This window comes from Chelonoidis abingdonii, chromosome 15, assembly GCF_003597395.2.
Source record: "Chelonoidis abingdonii isolate Lonesome George chromosome 15, CheloAbing_2.0, whole genome shotgun sequence".
Lineage (NCBI taxonomy): Eukaryota > Metazoa > Chordata > Testudines > Testudinidae > Chelonoidis > Chelonoidis abingdonii.
This window is the reverse complement of record NC_133783.1, coordinates 18,214,901-18,238,504: the sequence shown is the minus strand read 5'-3', so window position 1 is coordinate 18,238,504 and position 23,604 is coordinate 18,214,901. Positions and strand designations below refer to the sequence as shown.

Sequence of the window (23,604 nt, the reverse complement as noted above, 5' to 3'; positions counted from 1 at the left end):
TGTGGTGCTTATTCCTTCTCCTTGTTTCTGGCTGTTACATTGCTAAAAATACATCATATGCTTTCCTAAAGTTCCTATTCTGCATAGGCATTTGCTGTAGTTGTCACATGGATATTATGTAATTCCAAATGGGAGGGAGGGGAGATATCCATGAGCTGATCTGTAAAATGAGAGAGCATTGTTCTAAGTCTAATCATAATTCTCTGCCAACCTGAAACAAAACTAGGGGAAACTATAGATTATTTTTGACATGACAGATAAAAAACAGTGCACAAACAGACTCTCTTTTGATTTTAAAGCTATTATAGCTGTTTCTGGATTAAAACTTGAATAAAAATGAACTGTGTGTCATAAATGATCAATTGTGTTTAATCTTAGAGTATACAAAGTTTCTAGACTATATTTAGCATTTGTCTTAACTTCAGAAAATTAGTTCTTGTGTTTTTGAAATGGACCTTCTGAGTTAACCTTCATTGTCCTTCAGTTTTTTCACAATTGACTTTGGAGAGGAGTGGCACTGTTCCTTTAATGGAAGGTCCTCCCCTTTATAACAACCCTTCACATATGGAAATTTCCTGGGAAAGGGGTACTGCTGGGCAAAGGAAATTTGGTTTTGGGGCAGTGAGAAAGGGAAGTTCTAAGCTGTATCGGACAATGTCATGGGATTTCAGTTTCTCTTTCTTACATTTCTCCACCCTTTCAAGAATGCATCATGCATACTTAGAGCACAACCCTATCCCCAACAGGAGCAATACCAGCTCCTCAGGACTGCCAGAGGAGAAACACTGAACTCAACCAGCATGATGGTCCTGGCCTTTACAAGGGCTGTAGCATAATTTTGTTCAATAATTTTAACATTGTGAAAGGTAGGAACGCTATTGTATTATAACCTGGTGCCTTATAGTACATTTTTGTATTTGTTTTTGGTGAAAATGTGCATGTAGTGTAATGTATCACTGGTAGGTAAACTGATCAGCTCATTACTTTAATGGCATCTTGTATCATTACTTAAATACTCAAGTGTAAGGTATAGATTGTTGCTTGAGAATTTATCTCCTTAGAATAACAACGTGTGTGGAATAAACCTTGCAGCAAACATCATTTAATAAACTTGTACAGGGCATGCTTGAAATTCTTACCTGTCAAATGTTAATCTGTTTTATTTAATTTTTTGCAAGTATCTATGGTTACCTGAGTTAATGGGATGTTTAGCACTTATGGATGAATTACTTCATCTCCTATTTTTAGACAGAAGAATTTAAATGAGCAAATCCATCAGATGCTGCAAATAGCTGTGTTTAGTATTTCAAATGGTTACCTCAGTAATGCATTTAAAAATCTGGAGAATGTTCTACAGAACAATCTCTTTATTTTTCAGACTATCAGCATTAGGATTATTCCCATAGGACAAAATATATAACTTAATTTCTATAAAAGCAGCAGAGAATCCTGTGGCACCTTATAGACTAACAGACGTTTTGGATCATGAGCTTTCGTGGGTGAATACCCACTTCATCAGATGAAGTGGGTATTCACCCACGAAAGCTCATGATCCAAAACGTCTGTTAGTCTATAAGGTGCCACAGGATTCTCTGCTGCTTTTACAGATTCAGACTAACACGGCTACCCCTCTGATACTTAATTTCTATAGTTCTACATTTGAAATCTGTAACTGGTGTTTAACATTCATTTGAAACAGGTTGCAGGGAGGGGAGTTCAATCAGTTTGAAGTGAAAGAAGTTTAAAGGAGAAAGCAATGTCTCATTCCAGTGTAATCTAGATTTTTGCTTGTAAATGAAGTATGGTTAATGGCTATATTTTATTTCATTGAATGAATATGTGTACTGCAAAGCAGCATTGTTGTCAGTGTGTGTTAAAATATTTTACTCTGCACCTTGCAAGATTTTTAGTCTCTTAAAATATTTTGGTGTCTTATATTAGAAAAAATACTTATGATGACCCAGCCTCTATTTTTAATCAGATTGCAACAAGTGCTATTTTGCACTGTACTAAGATCATATCCGGGAACCCACATATGATTAAAATACCATTAGGTCCAGTCTAGATTTTGAAACTGTTTTAACCGTGCCCTGGAACAGTGCAAAATCTTGGGCTGCAGCATAGTTCAAGAACACTGTTAAAACAGCAAAGTCCTTTCCATACTGTTAGCTAGAACTTTGTCCCATAGCATAAACTAAAACAATAGTATTTTAATAGGATCTTGCCAGAACTCACTAAATATGGCTGTTACATACTCAAATATTTCTTTTAAAGGAGCAGATGGATTTTTGGCATGAGGGCAAAATGTAAGACCTATAATACTCAGAAGTTTGATTTTTTTGAATATTGGAAATTTGTTCTGTTTGATCTGTGTGCGTAACTTTCTATAAATGTTCATTTCAACTTGGACTAGATCGTTTCCTCTTCCAAATTCCTGCAGCTATGGTATTTGACAAATGCCTTGATTTTCTGAAACTAAACTAAAATAGTGCCAGTTGAGAATGTACAACTGCAGCCAAAAGAAACATCTTCCATTGTTATTGTCCAAAAACTAAATACTATCTATAGAAATATGACCAGAATAAGAATTGAGAAACACAATAACTTACTGTCTCTATTAAGTTATCAACTGAACTGTACTGAGGAAAGGTGAGCCACAGCAGGATGAATTGTTTAAGGAATAAATAACTTTTATATGTATCTTTGGTATATCTCTTAACATATACTGCATCAACTCAGCTTTATTGTCTTATCTTTTATATCTGTTACCTTTTCTTTTAATAATTATGTAAGAAATTAATTTGTATTGTCAGTTATTCTGTTTACCTTTTCATAAGTCCTCCCCCTCCCCTGCCCCAAACAACCCCCCAAACCCAACAACAACCAAACTTAAACCTAACTTACGCTGGATAAATACCCTAATTTGTATCTGCCTGTGATATTAATGTTGAACTGAAGATTAATGATTGGATGGAGTGATAACTGATTACCAGAGTCTCAATCTATTTTATTATGACTCATAGGAAACCAGAATCCGTGCTGTGGATAGGGGCACCGAGAAAAGAATTAATAACTTTACTGTTACCAATCCTGTGGATGGAGAGGCTGTGACTCAACTTTTTGCAGCTGACAGCAGGGAAGAACTTCATAAGTGGATGGAAGCTTTCTGGCAGCATTTCTACGATCTTAGTAAGTAAGCAGTTTTGGCAGCATGTCCTTTTAGCGGTGTAGCTATGTAACATCAAAAGAAACGTTGAGCAATCTGAACTGTAATGAAGAGAACAAAAATGTTCTCCATGATCACAGTAGGTAGTGTGTTCTCTGCCACTGAAAAATAGAGGTATTTTACTGAACCATAGTCAACTCCTCAGGGCTCTATGATTTTTAAATCATCCTATAAATGCCAATAAGCCCAGAAACATCCAGTCTGAATTTTTTCAGGAAATCAAAATAGATGTAGACTTGTTGTGTTTTCTGTGTGATGTTTCGGAAGAGATTCGTCTGTTTAGCAGTTTAACTAGGTTATCTTTCATAGGCCTGCTGGAGTCTCACCATTCTTCCCTCATCTGTAGTACTAAAATATACTTACTTATTTTATAGAATCCTGACATCATTTGAGAAAAATAAACCTTTTGGGTATGAAGCATTAGAGGGAACCTGAGGATGCTGAGCTGATGGTTGGCCTTTGAAATTTATTGAAAACTTGTTTTGGATCAAAATTTGATTATTGCAGATAGAAAAGGTACACAATGACTTAGGCCAGGGGTCGGCAACCTTTCAGAAGTGGTGTGCCAAGTCTTCATTTATTCACTCTAATTTAAGATTTCACATGCCAGTAATACCCTCTAAAAATGTTAAAATGTCTCTTTCTACAAGTCTATAATATATAACTAAACTATTCTTGTATGTAAAGTAAATAAGGTTTTTAAAATGTTTAATTTTAAATGAAATTTCTTAAATTAAAATGCAGAGCCCCCCGGACCAGTGGCCAGGACCCTGGCAGTGTGATTGCCACTGAAAATCAGGTTGTGTGCTGTCTTCGGCACCCATGCGATAGGTTGCCTACCCTTGACTTAGGCCCAACTATGTAAGATTATGGCACCCATGATTCAGCTTTTGCTCAGATAGCACTCTGGGTGAAGGAGTTGTCAGTCTTCTAGAACTAAGCAATCAGGGATGATTTGACTCCAGTGGTACCTCCTCTGTTTTGGTACCCCTTCTGATCATAAGGTTTTATACCTGGCATTTCCCGCCCCCACCTCGCACATGACTGTTTGCTATGGGGCTAATAAAAAAAAAAAAAAAAAGGAGGTGGGGCTTTACTGCTCAAGAGACAAATTAGATAATTGGTGCCTTGTTCTCTAGTCTTGTTTTTCCAGTGGTGAAATGTTTGTGTGCTCACTTTTAGATTTCTAGAGGAAGCTCACTCACTGACATTGGCTAAACTGTGTAACTTCACTGTTCTTACTCCAGATAAAATATATGCTCTCACTTGCCTTTGCAGTCTCTTTAAGTAATATATTGTGTTGCTCGTTTAAACTTAACTCCAAATATTAACAAGATGAAGTGTGCAGAGGGATTGGTCAGTCTTAGGGCAGGTCTACTCAAAAGTCAAGATACCTCCCCTGAGCGACACAAGTTACAGCGACCTAAGCTCTCCACACAGGTGCTATGTTAGTGGGAGACGATCTCCTGCTGATGAAACTTCTGCCTCTCGTGGAGGTGGAGTAATTATGCCGATGGAAGAGCGTTCTCCCATCAGCATAGAGTGTCTTCACCAGACGTGCTACAGTGGCGCAGCTGCACCGATGCTGTAGTGCTTCTAGTGTAAAACTGCCCATAGTCTTCCCACTATGACACTTTTAAATGTACCAAGTTAAATGCATAAGTAGATAAAAAATAGATACCATTTGACAGACTAAGTTTAAAAAAAAAATTGGTTGGAATCTGAAATTCATATTGTTCATCAGATCATGGGGAAACTAAGCCAGGTAGATACAGAGTATCAGTACTGAATTGGGAACCACCCCAATGAAATCGAAGAACTGGGGTTTTGGAAATTGGGTGGTGTTCTGTAGTTTGTATTTCTTCTTTTATAGCTCTGGCTTGATTACAATAAGATATTCTATCAGTTAGAAAAACCACAATGTAAAAACTAGAACATCCTCCTTATGTTAGATGGGGAGGGGTGAAAGGACTACTTTTTTCCCCCATTACAGATAACATTAGACTACCAGTGGATTTTCGGAGACAATTTCTTGTAGTATGGGGAAAAACTAGGTCACTTGGCATTCAAATGCATGTTGTTCCTTGGTGGTTCTAAAATTCTCTGAAAACTTACGTGGTCAGAAAAGAAATGGGAGTGAGAGATTAGTTTGTAAAAAGCAGTTTTACTGGCAGGGCCTATTTTCCTTAAGGTCAAAATCTATTAATAGAAACAGAGGTTTCCTTGGCTTTGGTTAACTGCTAAGTCGCTTTTCGTGCTCTGATAGCCGAAAAAATTATTAAAGTCAAAACTACCAAGTATAACTATGGTATAACAGTAGGTTTGCTATATACTGGATTCTTATACTTCCAGATGAATAACTTGCATGAAGCTTCCTTGCTTTAAACACTTACCTTTTATCTGATATTTGAGGATTTTTGTGTGAATAATGGGGTGTTAGCCTTTCTGTCTGATAGTACTGCTGGGTTGATTAAATTGGAGCTCTTAGGTTAATATCTGTTTATAATCTTTGTGTTGAGGGTTAGGATGAAATTTCAGTTGAAAATACAGTATCTAGTGAGGACTGTTGCAACATTAAAAATAGATACTGTCCAGATTTGCCTGTTACAGTAGTTCACAAATGCAACTTAATGACTTCAAACTCTTTAAAAGGTGGAGTGTTTAAGTTCTAATCATTGTTCTCAATTCCCTCTCAGGCCAGTGGAAACATTGTTGTGAAGAATTTATGAAAATTGAGATTATGTCACCACGGAAACCACCTTTGTTCTTGACAAAAGAGGCAACCTCAGTCTACCATGATATGAGTAAGTGGGATTTGTCTTTTCAAGCTGCAGGGTAACAGAAACAATATTGTCTCTATTCAAACAGCTTCTGCTGTTGGTGTTAAAATGCTGAATTTTTCAAAGGCAATTCAGATAATATAATGGAGCACCATAATTGCACACCAAGGAGTTCATATTAAATGTTTTTGTCCATTTATTAAGAAAAATATTTAACACATTTTCATACCTTGAACAAAAAAAAATTCAATATGAACTGTAATTAAGGAGCCCTGAAAACATTTAGACAAAAAAGCTTCACTAGAAATAAATACTCGCCATAGAAATAGTTCAAAATCCAGAGGATTAAAATGTAATGGTTTTAAATAGTCCAGACTACAGACCAATAATGCCTTTAACTAGTTGCATTCAATTATCTGTTTTTTCCAAGTTATGTAAGATCTACTTAGGACTTATTGTTTGGCTGCTGGCAACAACCTCGGAAAATAGACTTGTAAAAATCTCTCTAAAATATATTTGAGCTGTACCAATGTTCAGACATCAATTTTTGCATAGCAAAATACAATGCAGAGGGATTATTTTAATAAAATATGTTTATATAAATAGTTTTTATAGGCTAGAAGTAGGTCACTCTATTTTAATGGATCTGATGTGGTATTAGCTGAAAAACATTTTTATAAGGATAAGTTTAAATGTCTGATTACCTGCTGCTTGATCTCCTGTCTGAATTGCAAAAATGCTCAAATTGACATGTGGGTCATTGAGTAATAATGCACCAGTGCATTAATTTAACAGTCTAAAAAGTCATATTTGAACTATGAATGCAGAGCACAAAAACACTAAATCATATGAGACATATGAGGGTATATATTAAGTTTTGGAGCATGGTGCTGCAGATCTTTAGAGACATAACTGAGGAATTTTAAGTGTTTCCTGACCAATTATGGCATTCATAAATAAATACAAATCCATCATCTAAATGCTAAGAATTTCTTAGTTATTTATGTAAGATCTGTGTGTGATGGGTTGTCACACACAGTCTGGGAGCTGTGAGAAACCTTTGCGCCCCTCTGACCGCTCAATTGTACTGGCCCTGCCCCCACTGCTTCCTGAGTTGGGGACACAGCCAGCCTCACCCAGGCCCCGTGGTCACCCAACACAACAGCAGCAGGTGGTGCTACATACCCAAACTGAGCTACCTAAGAGTGCTTTACCTAAGTTACCCAAGTACAAACAGCAGACCTCAGCCAGTTTCCCACCTTCCCAGGCACACACTGCTCCCGACCCCAGGAGTATAAACCCAAAATTATATCATCTTGCACTGCATAGGGATCTGTACAGTGTAAACTCATTAATATGTCTGCCTTTCCCTCAACGTGGAGAGGAATACGCACACTTATGGTAACCAAGCTGAGATTTTTCCCCAGACACATCACACAAAAGGCACACTGGTTTAGATTAAAATAGAAATGCGTTTATTAACTACAAAAAGATAGATTTTATGTGATTATAAGTGACAGCAAACAGATCAAAGCAGATTACCTAGTAAATAAACAAAACTGCCAACTAAGCCTAAAATACTAGAAAGATAGGATATGAATTAGCAAATTCTCACCCTGGCTGATGATACAAGCAGGCTTGCAGATTCTTAAGAAACAAGCTGCATTTGCTTTGCAGCTTGGGATCCCTGACCCCATTCCAAGTCCTTTCGGAGCTTCTCTTAGATGTTGAATTGTGGGGGAGTGAAGAACAGATGATGTTGCTCCCTGATTTACATAGCTTTAGCGTATGCTGGAACCCTTTGGTTCAAAAAGAGTTCCCAGCCCAGTTTGTGGGAAAAATTCAGGCCTCCAAAATGGAGTCCAGAGTCTTGTGAGCTGGTCACATGCCTTTGCTGAGTTATAGCAGCCATTACTTACTTATTGGCCGAAATGTTCCCAGGAAGGCTCACCTGGTGAGGGATAAGCTTCTCCTAAGGCCTATTGTTCTTCCTAATTGCCCATTACCCTGAATGGGCTCTTCACAGCCAGGTATTTAGATGGAAGCATCTTGCCTAGTGAGTGTCACCCAGGCATGACTACATGTGACATACAGATACATAATCAATATTCATAACTTCAGATACAAAAATGATACATGTATACAAATAGGATAATCATATTCAGAAAATCATAACGTCTAATGACACCTTACATGCGCTGTCTTGTACAAAATGCATCATAATTATGCCATAATCATATCACTGTGAAGAATATGGGGTGCAGTGTCACATTGTGATATCTTTACGCTCTTATTGATGTTTTAGAGACAGAGGTAGCACAAGTGATACTGATCTACAAACAGGGAAATCAATAAAACTATGCATATATTCTGGCTGATGCACTGTAAATTACATTACTGGGGTAGGAGGAATTGGACTGAGTTATCTTCAAGAATTTACTGAAGAAAAAACCTTGAGTGTAAAAGTGTCCTTTGGGGGTAAGTGGGGGGTGGGGGGTAGCACAAGAATATTTAATAGTTTTGACTTTTGCACACTTACATATGTGAGATTTAGGGTTTTTTGCGTTGATCTTTGTGCATAGATTCTGTACACCTTTGCTGAAATGAAATGTTTTAAGTAGTGTACAAGAACATTGTTATAGCTAGATCTATTTCTAGTAATGCATTGCATTTTTTATTTTTCCACAAAAATAAATAAAAATTAAACTATGACCACAGCCTACGAAGTGCATGAGTCCTAGAAACCGTGAAAACTTCTAGACCTTTTTCTGTAAACATGATGATCTCTTCCATTTCTAGATTGTTGTAGGTCTTAATGCTAGTCTAAGATTTGGGGCACATACTTTGCACAGTTTTGTATTCAGTCAATTAATAACCACACTCAGGGGGAGTAAAATATTTAGGAACCATTTTAATCAGAGTTCATCTAATTTCTTCTAAAATTGTAGGTATTGATTCTCCAGTGAAACATGAAGGTTTAACAGATATCATACAAAGGAAAATGGAGGAGACTGATGGAGAGTTCCTGATTGGCCAGCAGAAGGAGTCTGTACCTTCTGTATGGGCCCCGTTATTTGATGGTTCTCACCAGATGCTTGTCCAGAAAAATATTGTGTTTCCAGATGCAAATAGTGAGATAGTAAGTCCTGATGATGGCAAAGGAAAGAAAAGAAGAGCTCCACTTCCACCATCTGATAAGCTACCATACAGCTCAAAAACTCAGATGAGCACAGATCAGTTGGACAAGGAAAACTTGTGGAAGAAGCCTACCATTGCACGTAGGACCTCTTCTTCTTTTGATGCCAAGTTATCTTCCATGATGCATCAGTTGCAGAGGCCCATTGCTGCTCCTCGCAAACTGGTTCCTTGCAGGAAAACCAGCTCAATTGACAGTGAAAATCCTCTCTCTTCAGTTACTGAGACAGAGTCTGAAACCAAACCAATGCCAGCTCCTAGACAGAAATCCATCAAAGAAATACTAGACCCTAGATCATGGTTGCAGTCGCAGGTGTAACATTTAGTTCATAAAAGTGACCAACATATAAAGTTTACTAGTATTGGACATTTATCAGTGACCTGAGTCTTTGATAAGAACTGGGCCATTATAACTATTTTTAATGTATATAATTCTAAGCCTATACTTTGTATTGCAATCTCAGCCCTGCTTGTCACTGTCAAGATCTAAAGTATTTCTCTACCAAAGTATAAAGGGTAGTGTGTGTGTGTGTGTGTGTGTGTGTGTGTGTGTGTGTGTGTTGTAGAAAGGAACATCTCCAAGATGTTTAAACCTTTGTACTTCTCCACACTACATGCAGTATCTGAAATTTCTGTGCTACCCTTAAAGCATGGTCACGCTCTAAAAGGTAATTCCAAGGTTTGTTTCAGTGTCTCCATATCAGATGTGCTCAATTTATAAATTAAGATGTTTTTGAACAACTTTGCCAGCTCAGTCTGAGATCTATGAGATTTTTTTCTGGCCCGTACTGTCAGAATTGACCAAGTCTAATGCAGGTTATCTATTAATTCTGATAGCATTTGAGACAGAATAGAATGATCTCCTTCTAACTGTTGGTTTTGCAAGGCTAATGGAACTTTTTTAAAAATCTTAATACCTAAAAATTGATATATATGACTGATTACACACAGAAAGCACATAAGATGTCAATTTTACAATCATGTTTCTGACCATTATAAGGAACGAATTACTCCATATCAAAAGTCTGTAATACTGGCATCCCACCAGCTGGTGGTAGACAAACTTGAATGCAGAGCCTTATTACTAGTATAATTTTTTTTTCTTTTTCCCCTCACTTTTTTCTTTGACTTTGAGACCTAACATGTTGGTGAAATCATTTAGGTCAAACAACCCTGTTGGGTTTGTTCACCACTTTCATGGGAGCTACAGATCACAGTGAGCAGAAGACTTTCTTGGGCTACTGCACGTGATCCTCAATGTATGGAGAGGCCTCATGCTACCATCTCTGGGTGTCAGAGTACAGGTCACTAGATTTCCTCCATGGAAACAACTACATCACACAAGATGCAGACTTTCCTTTACACCAGAGCCTTATCCACAAGCAAAGAACTGCTTGCTAGTCAGCCATCAAGAACACTGGAATTCAGAACTGTGTTCTGAAAATCTTATCAGTAATTTTACATACAATTCACTAAAATTGTTTATATAGCAGCAAAGCCTTCAAAATAAACCATTGACTTTGAAGTTCAAAGGCAAAGGATAGAAGTATTATAGTAACATCAATCTAATATTCTGCTCTCCCTGATGTATTCTGAATTGCTAGTGTGTGTTTAAAAATAAATGGTTTTAATCTGGAAAGAATTTTGGAATAATAGTAAACTCAATTATTTAGAGATTTTTTATTTCCAGACACTTTCTTTACTGTTTCAGATGTTGCCTTCTTAGTTCATACAAAGATCAAAGTATTTTTAACTAACAAATGTTTAGTGCTAGATGCCTCATGGAGTTATAAATTAGCCTGGTTTATAACTGTTGCGAAATGTTGGTTGCCTTAGGTTTTTTTTTATCAGGTTTTTTAAAATCTTGGTTTAGTTCCAAAGTGTAGCTCGCAGATCAGAAGTTTTAAAATTTCTCAGGCATGAGTTCTGTTTTTGTCCTCATGCATGAAGTGGAAGCTCTACGGTTGTAATCTTGTAAAAGGATTTACAATCGGAACTCTTACTAACCTATTAGTTCATTAGAGTCCATGTATTCTGCATGAGAGTAGGGTTCCCACTTGCAAATCCTTTTGCAGGATTGGGGCATTAGGTTTTTCAGAGTGCCCCTGCTCAGTCTTTTTCATCATGATCCTCTTTTCTGACATTGACATCTGTAATAGTTCTTGCAGCGCCAAATCGTCATGTTACAATGGTGAGAAAATAAGTACCAGAAGCAGACAAACTAAAGAATAAATCCATGATTATGTAAAATTGGACACCCTCAACTAATTGGACTACAGAACAGAAATACAGAGACTAAAACAAACAGAACTATTTTTAATGGAATGTTTTTTCCATGATATATTTGCTGCTCTTTCAGTTTCAATCTTACAATGCTGTTGGAAGGAAGGATACATTGTTTTTACCTTTTCTTGACCAAACTACCAAAACTAAATAAATAGTTATAGTTCGTAGCTTTTTAAGGCCAGAAGGGCCATAACGATTTATTCTTATCTCCTGCATAACAGGCTATTGAATTTCATCCAGAAATTCTTCTATTGAATTCAGTTCCTGTATTTTGAATTACAGCATATCTTTTAGGAAAGCATCCAGTGTTTATTTAAAGACTTCAAGTGATGGAAAGCTATTCCAGTGGTTAATTATCACTGTTAAAATGTGTGCTTTATTTCCTGTTTGAATTTTTTTAGTTTCAACTTTCAGCCATTGGATCTTATTATGCCTTTAGTCTGCTAGTTTAGAACCCTCTACTATCAAATCATCTCCTTGTGTGTAGCTAGTTATAGACCACTGTCAAGTGAATTCCTTAAGTCTTATTGCAAGGAATGTTTCCTGATTTCTGATCATTCTTCTCTGAGCATCTCAAATATTTCAACATTCTTTTTGAAGTGTAGACTCAGTATTTCAGTAGCGATTCTACAAATGCCATATACAGAGTCATATTACCTTCCTACTTCTACTTGATATTCCCAAAGGATCACATTATCTTTTTGCCACAGCATTTCACTGAGAGTTGACGATGACCAAAGTTGTCTTCAGAGTCACTGCTTTCAAGAATACAGTCCATCATCCTTCAATTATGACCTACATTATTTGTTCCTAGACCTTGCATTTGGCTACATTAAAACACTCTCAAGTCCAATTGAAAAAAAATCTAGATTACTCTGTAAAAGTGACCCGTACTACTTCACCAATCTTTGTGTTCTCTGCAAATTTCATCACTAGAGATTTTACGTTTTCTTCCAAATCATTAATTAAAAATATTGAATAGTGTTGGGCCAAGAACTGATCCCTTTAAGATGTCACCCACTGTCATTGATTCCCTATTAATAATACATTTTGAGATCTTTCTGCTTGTTTTTAATCCATTTTATAGGCCATATTGATTTTGTACAGCACTAGTATTTTAATCAGAATTTTGTGCAACTAATTCACCCACCGTACAAAATTTTTAAGTATATTATATCAGTTTAACCTTTATCAACTACACTTTTTCATATCAAAGGTATAAAGCTCATTTGACAATACCTATTTTCCATGTAACCATGTTGACTGGCATTAATTACATTTCCATCTTTAAATGAATCCCATATCAGCTGTTCCATTATTTTCCTTGGGATTGGCACAGCATTGGTTTTTTTTGTTTGTTTGTTTTTAAGACCTCTGGAACTTCCCTACTGTTACAAGATGTATTAAACAATAATTTCATTGGTCCAGAGAGCTCATCAGACACTTCTTTTAAAATTCATGGGTACAAGTTATCTGGATTACCTGTTTCAAAAGTATTCAACTTCTGCAGATGATTGAAGTCGTCTTTATCCACTGTTGGAATAAAAAGGGTTTCAACATTTATTATGAACTGATATCACATAATATCCTTTCCAAACACAGTACAAAAATAGTTAATGTTTTTTGCATCATTGGTAATTTTATCATCTCTATTAATGGATTTTTGCCATTGTTAGAATTTTTTTGTGATTTCTTTTTAAAAGAATTGTCTTCATTGCACTTGTCTATTGCCATAGATTTTTTTTATTCATACTTTTAGCTTGTCTTGTCAATTGCCTATAATTTAACTTATATTTATAGCCATCAACTTCTATTTCCTTTCTATTATATATTGACTTTTTTATTGCTGCTTTCACATCCCCCTTTTAATCACATTTTTTTTAATTAAGTAAACTGTGTGTGTGTGTGTGAGAGAGAGAGAGAGATACTGAGGAATTGTAGCAATTTGGGCATTTAGTAAAGTGTTTTTTCACATTACTTTTGACATTCTTCTTCTCAATGAATTTTGTTCACTTGCACTTAGGCAAACACTGCTTTTTATTTCAGTGATCAGTTCAACTTTATCTGTCCAGAATAAGGTCCAATATTTTTTAAAGAAATTGGCATCTAATTGGTAAACTCCAAGGTCACTTTAGTACTAGCAGGATGAGTCCTCCAGCATTTATTCCCCCAGGTTGTAATCCCTCATGGTAAGGTCATTTTTTTTTTTTTCTTCTTCAGGTTGTAAATGCTTACATCCTGTTTTCTAGTCTGATTTGACCTATAGCTTTCCTCATGAGTATTTAATCTTGCGCTTTATGAGTGAAAATATTGATGCATAAACATTCAAGAGCCTTTGCTTTCATGTTGTCAATTCTAAAACAGGGAATGTTTGTCTTTGGTGTAGAGCACCAACCCTCCTCATCTTTCCAATATAGATTTAGCCAGTAACTAAGGTTATGTCTACACTTACCGTGAATTGACCTTGCAACAATTGATCCACTGGGGGTCGATTTAGCAGGTCTAGTGTAGACAGCGCAATAAGTCAACCTAAACTACGTCAACTCCAGCGATGTTATTCATGTAGCTAGAGTTGCATAACTTAAGTCAACTTCACCTGTAGTGTAGACCTGCCCAAATATTGCAATCTGTGAATCCTCCCATCAGATTTCAGTAATAACTATGCAATCTCATTACTCCTATTCAGACTATTTTTACCAGACAGAGATTTTTCTTCATTCTTAGAGAGGCAGACTCTCCTTGTTATCAAGGACTCAATGGTGGGTCAGAATGACCTGCTTATCACAGAAGTAGTGTGGAAAAAGGAAGACAGATGGAGAGATTCTTAAAAAAAATGTACAGGTATTTATTTCACCAGCAGTTGGCTTTAGTCACATTTTCCAAATAAGTTTTCAGGTCTTTGACTAAGCCCCAAGCATGCCCAAAGTTGTTTCTCCCTCTTTCCCCTGTGAGGAATTTATAGTCTCTTTAAGGAGTCAAGTCCTGCCATGTGTGTCCAATGTCCCAAATCCAGTATCTTCATTCCACGTGCTTTTTTTTTTTTTTCATTTTGATGGCACACTTTGACCTTTAGAAATAAAGCCATTTCCGGGGAATAAAGTTGTAAACAAAACTTTTGGTGCAGGAGAACAGAGGGGAAGGGAGGGAAAATAACTTTAAACAATGTCTTGAGGGGCTTACTTATTGAGTTTTGTCCATAAAAGAGAACAAACATTTCAGTAATACACCTGAAAAAAGTTTTTGCAACATTACTGTAGTTAAAAACTTAGATATAGAGAGGAAATATTTATTTGTTCTTCTACATTATGGATGATTACATACTTGGTTACCAATACTGAAAAAGTTGCAAATTTCTCTTTATCATACATACACTTGCTAGAAATCTGACCTTCCTCTTTCTTCCCCCTTGTTTTTTCTGAGTTTCACTTAAATGTCTTGATTGGTTAGTATTGTAACATGAATGTTTGTTTACTTTTATTGCTTTTTGGTTTTAATATGTTGTTCAACACCTCAAATGCTCCAATGGTTCTTTAAAAATGCAATTATATTGTATTTTTAATTTCATCATTTTACTGAAGTTTGGTAAGGTACTATTTAAGATTTTTGTCAGTTTATGTCTCAAGATGTGAATATATGGTACAAAATACATGCTGAAGCTTTTATAGCAGTAGTATTCTGGATTGGAAAAATTGTAATCTGCTTTCTTGTTTACCTCTATCTTCCAAGTTGTTTGTTGAGGAGTAAAGCATGTAGCAGAGGGATAGTATTACTTAAGTTGTCTGATACCTGAATGAATATAGTGGAATGCTCTTAATTGGCACTTCCTGGTACTCAGACTATGCCAGTTCATTTATCTTGTCAATTATGAGACTCGTAATACATTGTAATGATATTTGCTTTTATTTCATGACTTGAACTAAAAGTAAGCAGTGCAGAAAGCATTAAAAAAAAAACAAAAAAAAAACCTAAGTCATATTTGATTAACATCCATAATTGAACAATAAAGCAACATGAAATAAAGGTCCACAAAAGAGGACATTTTTTAGCTAATACAAATTCACACATTTACTTCTGTGACTAGGTTTACTACACAGGACCAGGCATGCAGCTTATCCACAGTCATTGAAATTCATTATCCTGTATTTATTTTTGGGCAGTCAAGCAAGGGTGCCATCTATCAGGGTGCCTATTAAGTGGATTCTACTATCCAGAAAACAATACAACTCATTTGAAAACACGTGAACCTTTGTGTTTTAATGTATTGCCAAAACATTTTGAATGTATCACAATGAAAAGAGAAATGGGTGAGTTTTTTATGCATCTCATTTGTCACTTAATCATATTTGTATTGTCTCAGCACTAAGTATTTTTTTCAGGAAATTTAGCTTCATGTTTAGGCTATGTTTACGCTATGAGTGCTACAGTGACACAGCTGCAGCCCGATAGCGTAGAGACTTCCTACATCAATGGAAGGGGTTTTCCATCATTGTAGGTAATCCACCTCTCCAAGAGGCAGTACCCTAGGTCAACAGAAGAATTCATCCGTCCACCTAGCCATGTCTACACCAGGGGGTTAGGTCAACCTAATTATGGTGCTCAGGCTTGAGTGGCATAGCAAGGTGTAGAACAGGCCTTAAAAATTAATCAGTACATCCCAATCTAGAGTTAAAGAACAACCTGATACAATTTTATGTTAATGCAATTTTTAAAAATTGTATGGTTGAGACCTTGAGGACGGGTGCTGGAAATAGTCCATGAGCCCTATATACTGTGAACTACAATTCAGATGTCAGTGATCTTTCCACCAATCTTTCATTTTATGGAAATTTACTGAAAGTATTTCTTCACTGTGATGCTTGAACCACTGGCTATGAGAAGATTAATACAGTAGTAATCTCTTGTACTGTACAGAATGTCCTAACTATTTTATGTGGTTTTTGTATGTAGGTGGAGCTAATTTTTGCAATTGTATCTTAGATGTTAGCTTAACATGTTCACATTTTTATTTGTATTGTGATTTAATTTCATCTGTGCTAATTGTTTTAATACTGAATAGGTATTTTATTTTGATTGAACATATTTGGAATTACTGCTTTAGTGTTCAGTTGATTTATAATCTAATGTAAGGTGCTTTACTAGAAAAATACAAATTTGAAAATTAATGTATTGTGAAATGTTAGAGAAGGATCTTAATTGTTTGCTGCTAAAATGTGGATTGTTTGCAACTAGAACTGTACATCCAAGATAAAAGGATTCTGTATTCTAATTTTCTTTAAACTGGACTATAATATGTAGTTCAGGGATTATAAAGAATGTGGCTCATGGCTTCTGTAAAATCCAAGAACTAATTTATGTTTAACTACCTCTTAGCAGACAGAACAGAATATATAGTCTGAGTGCACCCACCTAGGCTAGCACTAACAATAGTAAACATCTTGACCTCAATCCAGTAATCAGAAGAGATGATAAAAATATCCACTAGCTAATGTTAATTGCAGTACTAGTACCCCAGTATATTCATTATGTAGATATTTATAAACTAATTTGGACATTATAACCTGACATTCATCTTGTTTGTACAGGCATGAGCTAGTGCTATATTTCCCATGATGTCCTACTGCTTTCTTTATTCTGAGTGCGGCCTATAAATAACACTGAGTAAACAAAGATTTAAAATAAGTATGCTCCTCAACGTGGCCTTCGAGACTTGTTTGGTGACTTTATTAGTGAACCACTGTCTTTATTAAAACTGTTAATTTTTTTTTCTTGGATGGAAAGTTAAAAAATTACAGTTCTGTTTACTAAATGAAACCCTTCATGTAGCTCTACTAATTTAAAGTAAAGTTCACTATGCAAATAGTGTACTTTCTGTCCAATTGTAACAGTTTTACACTTCTTTTATAAGGAGTTAAATATTTTAAAATTGAAATGTCTGAGTGATGAGTTAATGGAGTAAAAAGCCCATCATATTCTCTCTCATATATATGAAGAGCCAGTGTTTTCCAGAAATTGCCATATTTTTTTCCGAAATGACTTCATTTCCAGAATCGCTGATCAGAGGGTGGGTGGGGCATGCAGAGTCACACCTCCAAGATTTCCTCCTGGAGACCCCTGACTACTCCCCATAGCACAGGGCAGAGGTGATGCATGGGTGGGACATGCAGGGTTATATGACCCCCCCTCCAGATTTCTGCGTGGAAACACCTGACTCCTCCCCAGGGTGCAGGGCAGAGGCTGCGGGCTGGCTGCTGTTGAGACTCGCCACCAACTTCTCCCCTCCTCCCACAGACTTTGGCTCAGCAAAAACACCACCAAGCTTCCCTTGGGCAGATAGGGCACTTGGCAGCGGGGCACCAGGCTCCCTCGCCATGCTGCAGAGTGGACAACACTCATGTCTATTCTCTCAGCATCCACAGCACCTCCCCCACTGCTCACCTCCCCTACACACAGCTGCCTCCTGCCTCCTCCTTCCAGCACACAGCTGGCTCTAGGCTCTCAGTGCCCAGCATCTGTCCCCCACCTCCCCTGCACAGCTGGCTCCTGCCCCCTCCCCCTAGCACACAGCTGTCCTGGCTCTAGCCCTCAGGGCCTAGCATCTGTCCTTCATCCCCTGCACACAGCTGGCTCTAAAACTGACAATTTCCATTGTAAAAATAAAAATTTACAATGTTTACAGACACTTAATGTAGGCTACTGCATTTTCATGCTGTAAAGGATTCATATTGCTCATGTTTGTCAATACATGTATTTTTTGTATTAATGTAATTCATATCAAAAATTCCCAAAATATACAGCTTTGAAAATCCAAAATTACTCTGTTTGCATTGCTGGAAAACACTGGCTCTATTCATATGGCATCTGCATCATATTCTATGGATGCAATTGTAGGTCCATAAGCCATTTCAAGGCCTCCTCTGTGATGTGGATATCATCTAGTTGAATTGGGGCTCTGCATTTTGATGTTTTGGATGTTCTTACCGCAGTTGCAAAAGGGGAGTCTTTGATTTTCCATTTATGCAGTAAGTAGCCACATCTTCCATGGTGTGTTCAGATGCAGTTCAGTGTGGTCCAAGGTCAGTGGCAGGCTAAAAACTGGATGGATAGCGTGCTGGGTCAGTAACAATGTGTTTATTTGGAATGGTAGATGAGATCCAGACACTGTCATTCCCTGGCCTGATCCAGACACATGACGAGGTCACAAGTGGTATTGGGGTATGTTATCTATAACCTGCTGAGAAGCTCTGAGGAGTCTTCACTGTGTTTAAATTCATGCTGTGGCTACATCTCAATGGATAGCTGGAGATTTGATGTTCGCTAATCCAGAAAGCCATGGGGCAGGTATTGATTTTAAAGTTTCCATGATGATTCATATGGTCTGATGCAGCTCTCTATCCACAGTTGAGTGTGGCAGCTTCTTGTCCACACTGGTGCACAGTATCTAATACACCAGAGCCAAGGCTGGTGATCATAGCACCAAAACAGTTGATCCCTAGCTTGTTCCTGCTCAGTTTTGAATAATGTTGTACTCCTGGGGGAATTCTGTGCCAAAAAATTAAAAATTCTGCACATTTTATTTGTCAAAATAACACAGTATAATCACAGCAGTTCCAATTACTATTGGTCATTTATTTCACAATGCACTAACTCCCACTTAATGTCCTCTTGCTTAACGTTGTTTTGATCTTGCGTCCCTGCTCAGTTACAGAATATGCTCCATTTAAAGTTGTGCAAGCTTCGCTATAACGTTGTTTGGCTGCCTGCTTTGTCCACAGGTGGCAGCACTCCCCTATGCTCCCCCTCCCCCATAGTGCCTCCCACCTGCTGGCAGACCCCATGGATGGAGGAGCGAGGACGTGGCATGCGGAGTAAAGTGGGGAGAGAAGAGGCAGGTTAAGGGTGGGGACTTGGGGAAGGGGGAGCGTGGGCGGGCCAAGAGTTGAGCCCCCCACCTCTGGTACTTGCAGAGTAGGGAAAGCTGCCGCTGCTGCTGCGCAATATGCTTCTCCTAGCCTACAGCACCTTCAGCCTCCTTGCCTGCTTCATTGTCTCCAGTGCCAGTGGGCTGGGCCCATGTGGGGTAAGATGCGGACACCTCCCAACTATAGTACTGTACTGTATGGCAAAAAAAAAAATTTCCCTGGAATCTAACCCTCACCTCCATTTACATTAATTCTTATAGGGAAATTGGATTTGCTTAACATCGTTTCACTTAAAGTTGCATTTTTCAGGGACATAACTACAATGTTAAGTGAGGAGTTACTGTACCTGTCAGCAAATATGTCTGTAACAATACAGACAACAAAAACGATTCAGGATTTTTTTTTTTTTGACAAATAGATCCCTTACTAGGCATATTAATACAGAACTCTGAATAAAATTCATTTAAACTACACTAAAGAACCATATTTCCTGCACCCCTCAGAAGTAGTGCAAAGGCTTGGGAGAGTCAGGGGTAAGGGAGTTGCTGAGGGAGAGGGAAGTATTTGCTGGGAGAGAAGCCTGGGTGTGAACAGAATGGAACATGTCCTTTAGGGGGTAGGGAGGGATTGCTAGGGAGCTTCCCCCATGCAGACCGTGGCTAACTCCTAGGCTCTCTCATTCAGTCAGGCATGTCTGCCCCATCACCATGTGTCCTTGCACCCACGTCCACGTGTCCCTTGACCCCCACTCCCCCATCCCCCTGTGATCCTGCATCCCCTCCCACTCTACCCATATGTCTCTGTGCCCCCACTTAGTCACACCCTGTTCCTATGTGGCCCTGCCCCATCCCCAGGTGGCCCTGCACCTCCACTCCCTTTCAGTTTATGGCCTAGTCTGTCCTCCCCCACTAACCCTTATGAGCCCCTGTCTGTGACCAGCCAGCAGTCCCACGCTGTCTGTCTCCCCATAAACCCTGTCTCCTGACCTGGCCCAACAGGTACTGTGAAAAAGGTACTGCAGGGTCTTTCTCTTCCCTGGTTGGCTGGGAGCTGCTGCTCTGTTCTATTGTCACAATGCCTTCTCATGGGCAAAAGGCAGAACTGCAGCAACTTTCCATCAAAAGCTTTTTTCTGCACAAAAAAATTTAAAATATGCATCACTCATTAATTATGTGTACATGCAGTGGCCCAGAATTCCCCCAGGAGTAGTGTTGACATGAATCTTCACTTTAGACAGTAGTGGGCAACCTGTGGGCTGCATGCAGCCCATCGGGATAATCTGATTGCGGGCTACAAGGTATTTTGCTGACATTGACCATCACCCCCCTCAGCTCCCAGGGGCCTCAGTTTGCAGTTCCCGGCTAATGGGAGCTGCGGCCCATTACTTCCCGCAGCTCCCATTGGCCGGGAAGGGTGAACCAGTGTGTGGACAGTCAACATCAGCAAAATGTCTTGCAGCCCGCAATCAGATTACTCTGATGGGTCACAGGTTGCCCACCGCTGCTTTAGAGGTTACTGTTTTGAGGTGGTCATGAAAGATTAATGTGCCTTCAAGAATGACCCTGTTGTCTTTGGGTCATAATGCACAGTTTCACCACAAAACTTGATGGCGTACTTTGTGTCATTTCTGTTCTCAGGGCAGAAAATAAAGACTACCTATTTGCTCAGATTTGGTCTCAGCTGCCACTTCTGGAAGGCACTCCTCCATGATTTTAAGATCAGATGTAAAGGTCACTTCAAGTTCTTTAAAGCTATGGGCCTGAGTTGCAAGTGCCAAATCATCCACATATGCAAACTTCTGCTCTAGAATATCACCAATAATTGCAAAGTAAGCCAGCATAGTTGAGTGATTTAATGAATCATGTTGCAACTAAAGTTGCTGCAGTTTGCTTTAAGGGAACTTATCAAAATAAGATGATCTCTTACTATAACCATTACCAAAATTGTTATATTGAGTTCTCCTGTCTGTGTATTATATATTTACATAATCTGTCTGCAAGACATCAAAATAAATTGCTTCTCAAGGAGAAAACATCTTTCAACATTTTTATATATAGATAGTTTTCTACATGTTCTTTATGTACATCCCCAACACAAAACCCTAGTAACTTGTGAAATGTCTTATACTGTAAATGCAGTATAGTTGTAGCTGTGTTGATATTAGAGGCTATTAGTGAGACAAGGTGGGTGAGAAAATATCTTTTATTGGACCAACTTCTATTGGTGAGAGAGAAGCAGCAGGTGTCAATTTAGCAGGTCTAGTGAAGACCTGCTAAATTGACGGCAGAGCACTCTCCGATTGACTCCAGTACTCCAGCTTCATGAGAGGAAGGTAAGTAGACAGGAGAGCGTCTCCTGTCGACGCAGCACAGTGAAGATGCCGTCATAAGTCGGCCAAAGCTATGTCAACTCCAGCTACGTACTTAGGTTGACTTACCCCAGTACTGCAAACAAGCCCCAAGTTTGGAGTTTATTAATACGAACTTGAAAGCAATTTAATTGCCAGACTTGCATAATGCAAATCCATCAACTTTGAGATTTGATTGACAAGGTACTCAAATGAGTTTCTTTTTCTTACTGACCAATGAAGACATTGGACATTTTTTCCTGTAAGAACAATTTCTTTCCTTTCCCTTTTTTAAAAAAAATTATAAGGCCAGCCCCTCAGCTAATATAAAATTTGTAGCTCCACCAAAATGAATAGAACTACACTAATTTTTGTTAGTTGATAATCTGTCCCATAAGTTCTTCAAGTGCTTGCTCATGTCCATTCCATGTTAGGTGTGAGTATGCGCATGCACCGTTGCCGAAGATTTTTCCCTCAGTGGGAAATCCCACCAGGCGCTTCTAAAGAGAATTGCAATTAACCTGGGTCTAGAAGTTGAGGAGCTCAAGGAATCATTGACATTCTGGCTGCCGGAGCACCATCTAAGGTGGGCCTTCCCATTAATGAAGCTGTAATGGGTCCAGTCAGAGCCCTGTGGCAGACCCCATCTTCTCTCCCTCCCACTTCAAAGAGGGCTGAAAAGAAATATTACATACAAGTACCTATCCTCTCATCCTGCCCTTGGGTCCCTAGTTGTATTGACAGCCAGTGAGTGGGATAGCTAGGGCCAAGCAAGTGCTACCCCAAAACAAAATGACACACAAACTGGATCTGTTTGGGAGAAAAAAAATTCGACAGGTAGACTATAGCTGCATATCTCAAACCAGCAAGCCCTTCTGGGGAGATATGATTACAACTTGTAGGACTCCCTGTCAAAATTTAAAGACTCATTGCCTTAGGACTTCTCTGCCTTTTAGAGGAGGGAAAGAATATTGCCAGAGCCTGATGCCAGGCATCACAAGATGCAGAAGCCAGAACAATGGCCTCTGCATTGGCCATTAGGCGATGCTCTTCTCTGCAGTCCTCTGGGCTACCTCAGGAGATCCAGCAGTCGATTCAGGACATCCCCTTTGAGGGTTCCTCATTGTTTTTGGAGAAAATGGACACAAAGCTCCATGGCCTGAAAGACTCAAGGGCTACCCTCCAACCCCTTTGAGGAAGCACTTCAGGCCTCAACAGCCGGCCTGCTTCTTGGCTCCACCACCAAGGAGGACCTATTCAAGAGAAGGAACAGAGGTTACAAACACCATCAACTGCTTACGTTCACCTCAGCCTCCCTGCCAGGGTCACATAGGTAGAGCCCTGCAAATCCATGATATCCTTGGACCATTTTTGCGGACCATTTTTGCAGACCATTTTGAATCCACGCAGGCCTCTAAAATAGGATCTCAAAGGTGGGGAAGCAGCAATTTCATCCTTCCATCCCCTCAGTGGGCGGTAGGCCAGTTTTCTCTCATGAGATGACAATCCACTTTCTTAAAGGGTTAGAGAGGCTTTACCCTCAGGTTCGCGAACTGATTCCACCATGGGATTTAAACCCAGTCCTACTGACACTCAAGGGCGCTCCCTTTGAGCTGCTAGCTTTGTGCCCTCTGTTGCTTCTCTTCTGGAAGGTTGTCTTCCTGATAGCCATTATCTCAGCTAGAAGGGTCTCTGAAATCAGCATCCTTAAGTCAGAACCACAGTACCCAGTGTTCAAGGACAAGGTTCAACTGTGACCCCATCTGGACTTCCTGCCAAAGGTGCTCTCACAGTTCCATAGCAACCAAGCCATTTTCCTGCCAGTTTTCTTCCTGAAGCCACAGAAGAATT

General features: G+C 38.7%; 1 protein-coding gene across 1 annotated transcript in view; it reads left to right on the top strand.

Moving 5' to 3' along the window:
* The window catches only part of RTKN2 (rhotekin 2), a 58,329-nt gene extending 48,627 nt beyond the window's left edge, over positions 1-9,702 (top strand). Inside the window, exons 10-12 of the mRNA XM_075072591.1 lie at positions 3,024-3,189; positions 5,923-6,030; positions 8,955-9,702. Coding sequence (XP_074928692.1) covers positions 3,024-3,189; positions 5,923-6,030; positions 8,955-9,520 — 840 coding nt within the window. The 3' untranslated portion in view covers positions 9,521-9,702. The remainder of the gene's footprint in view (positions 1-3,023; positions 3,190-5,922; positions 6,031-8,954) is intronic.
* The last annotated feature ends 13,902 nt before the right edge of the window (positions 9,703-23,604 follow it).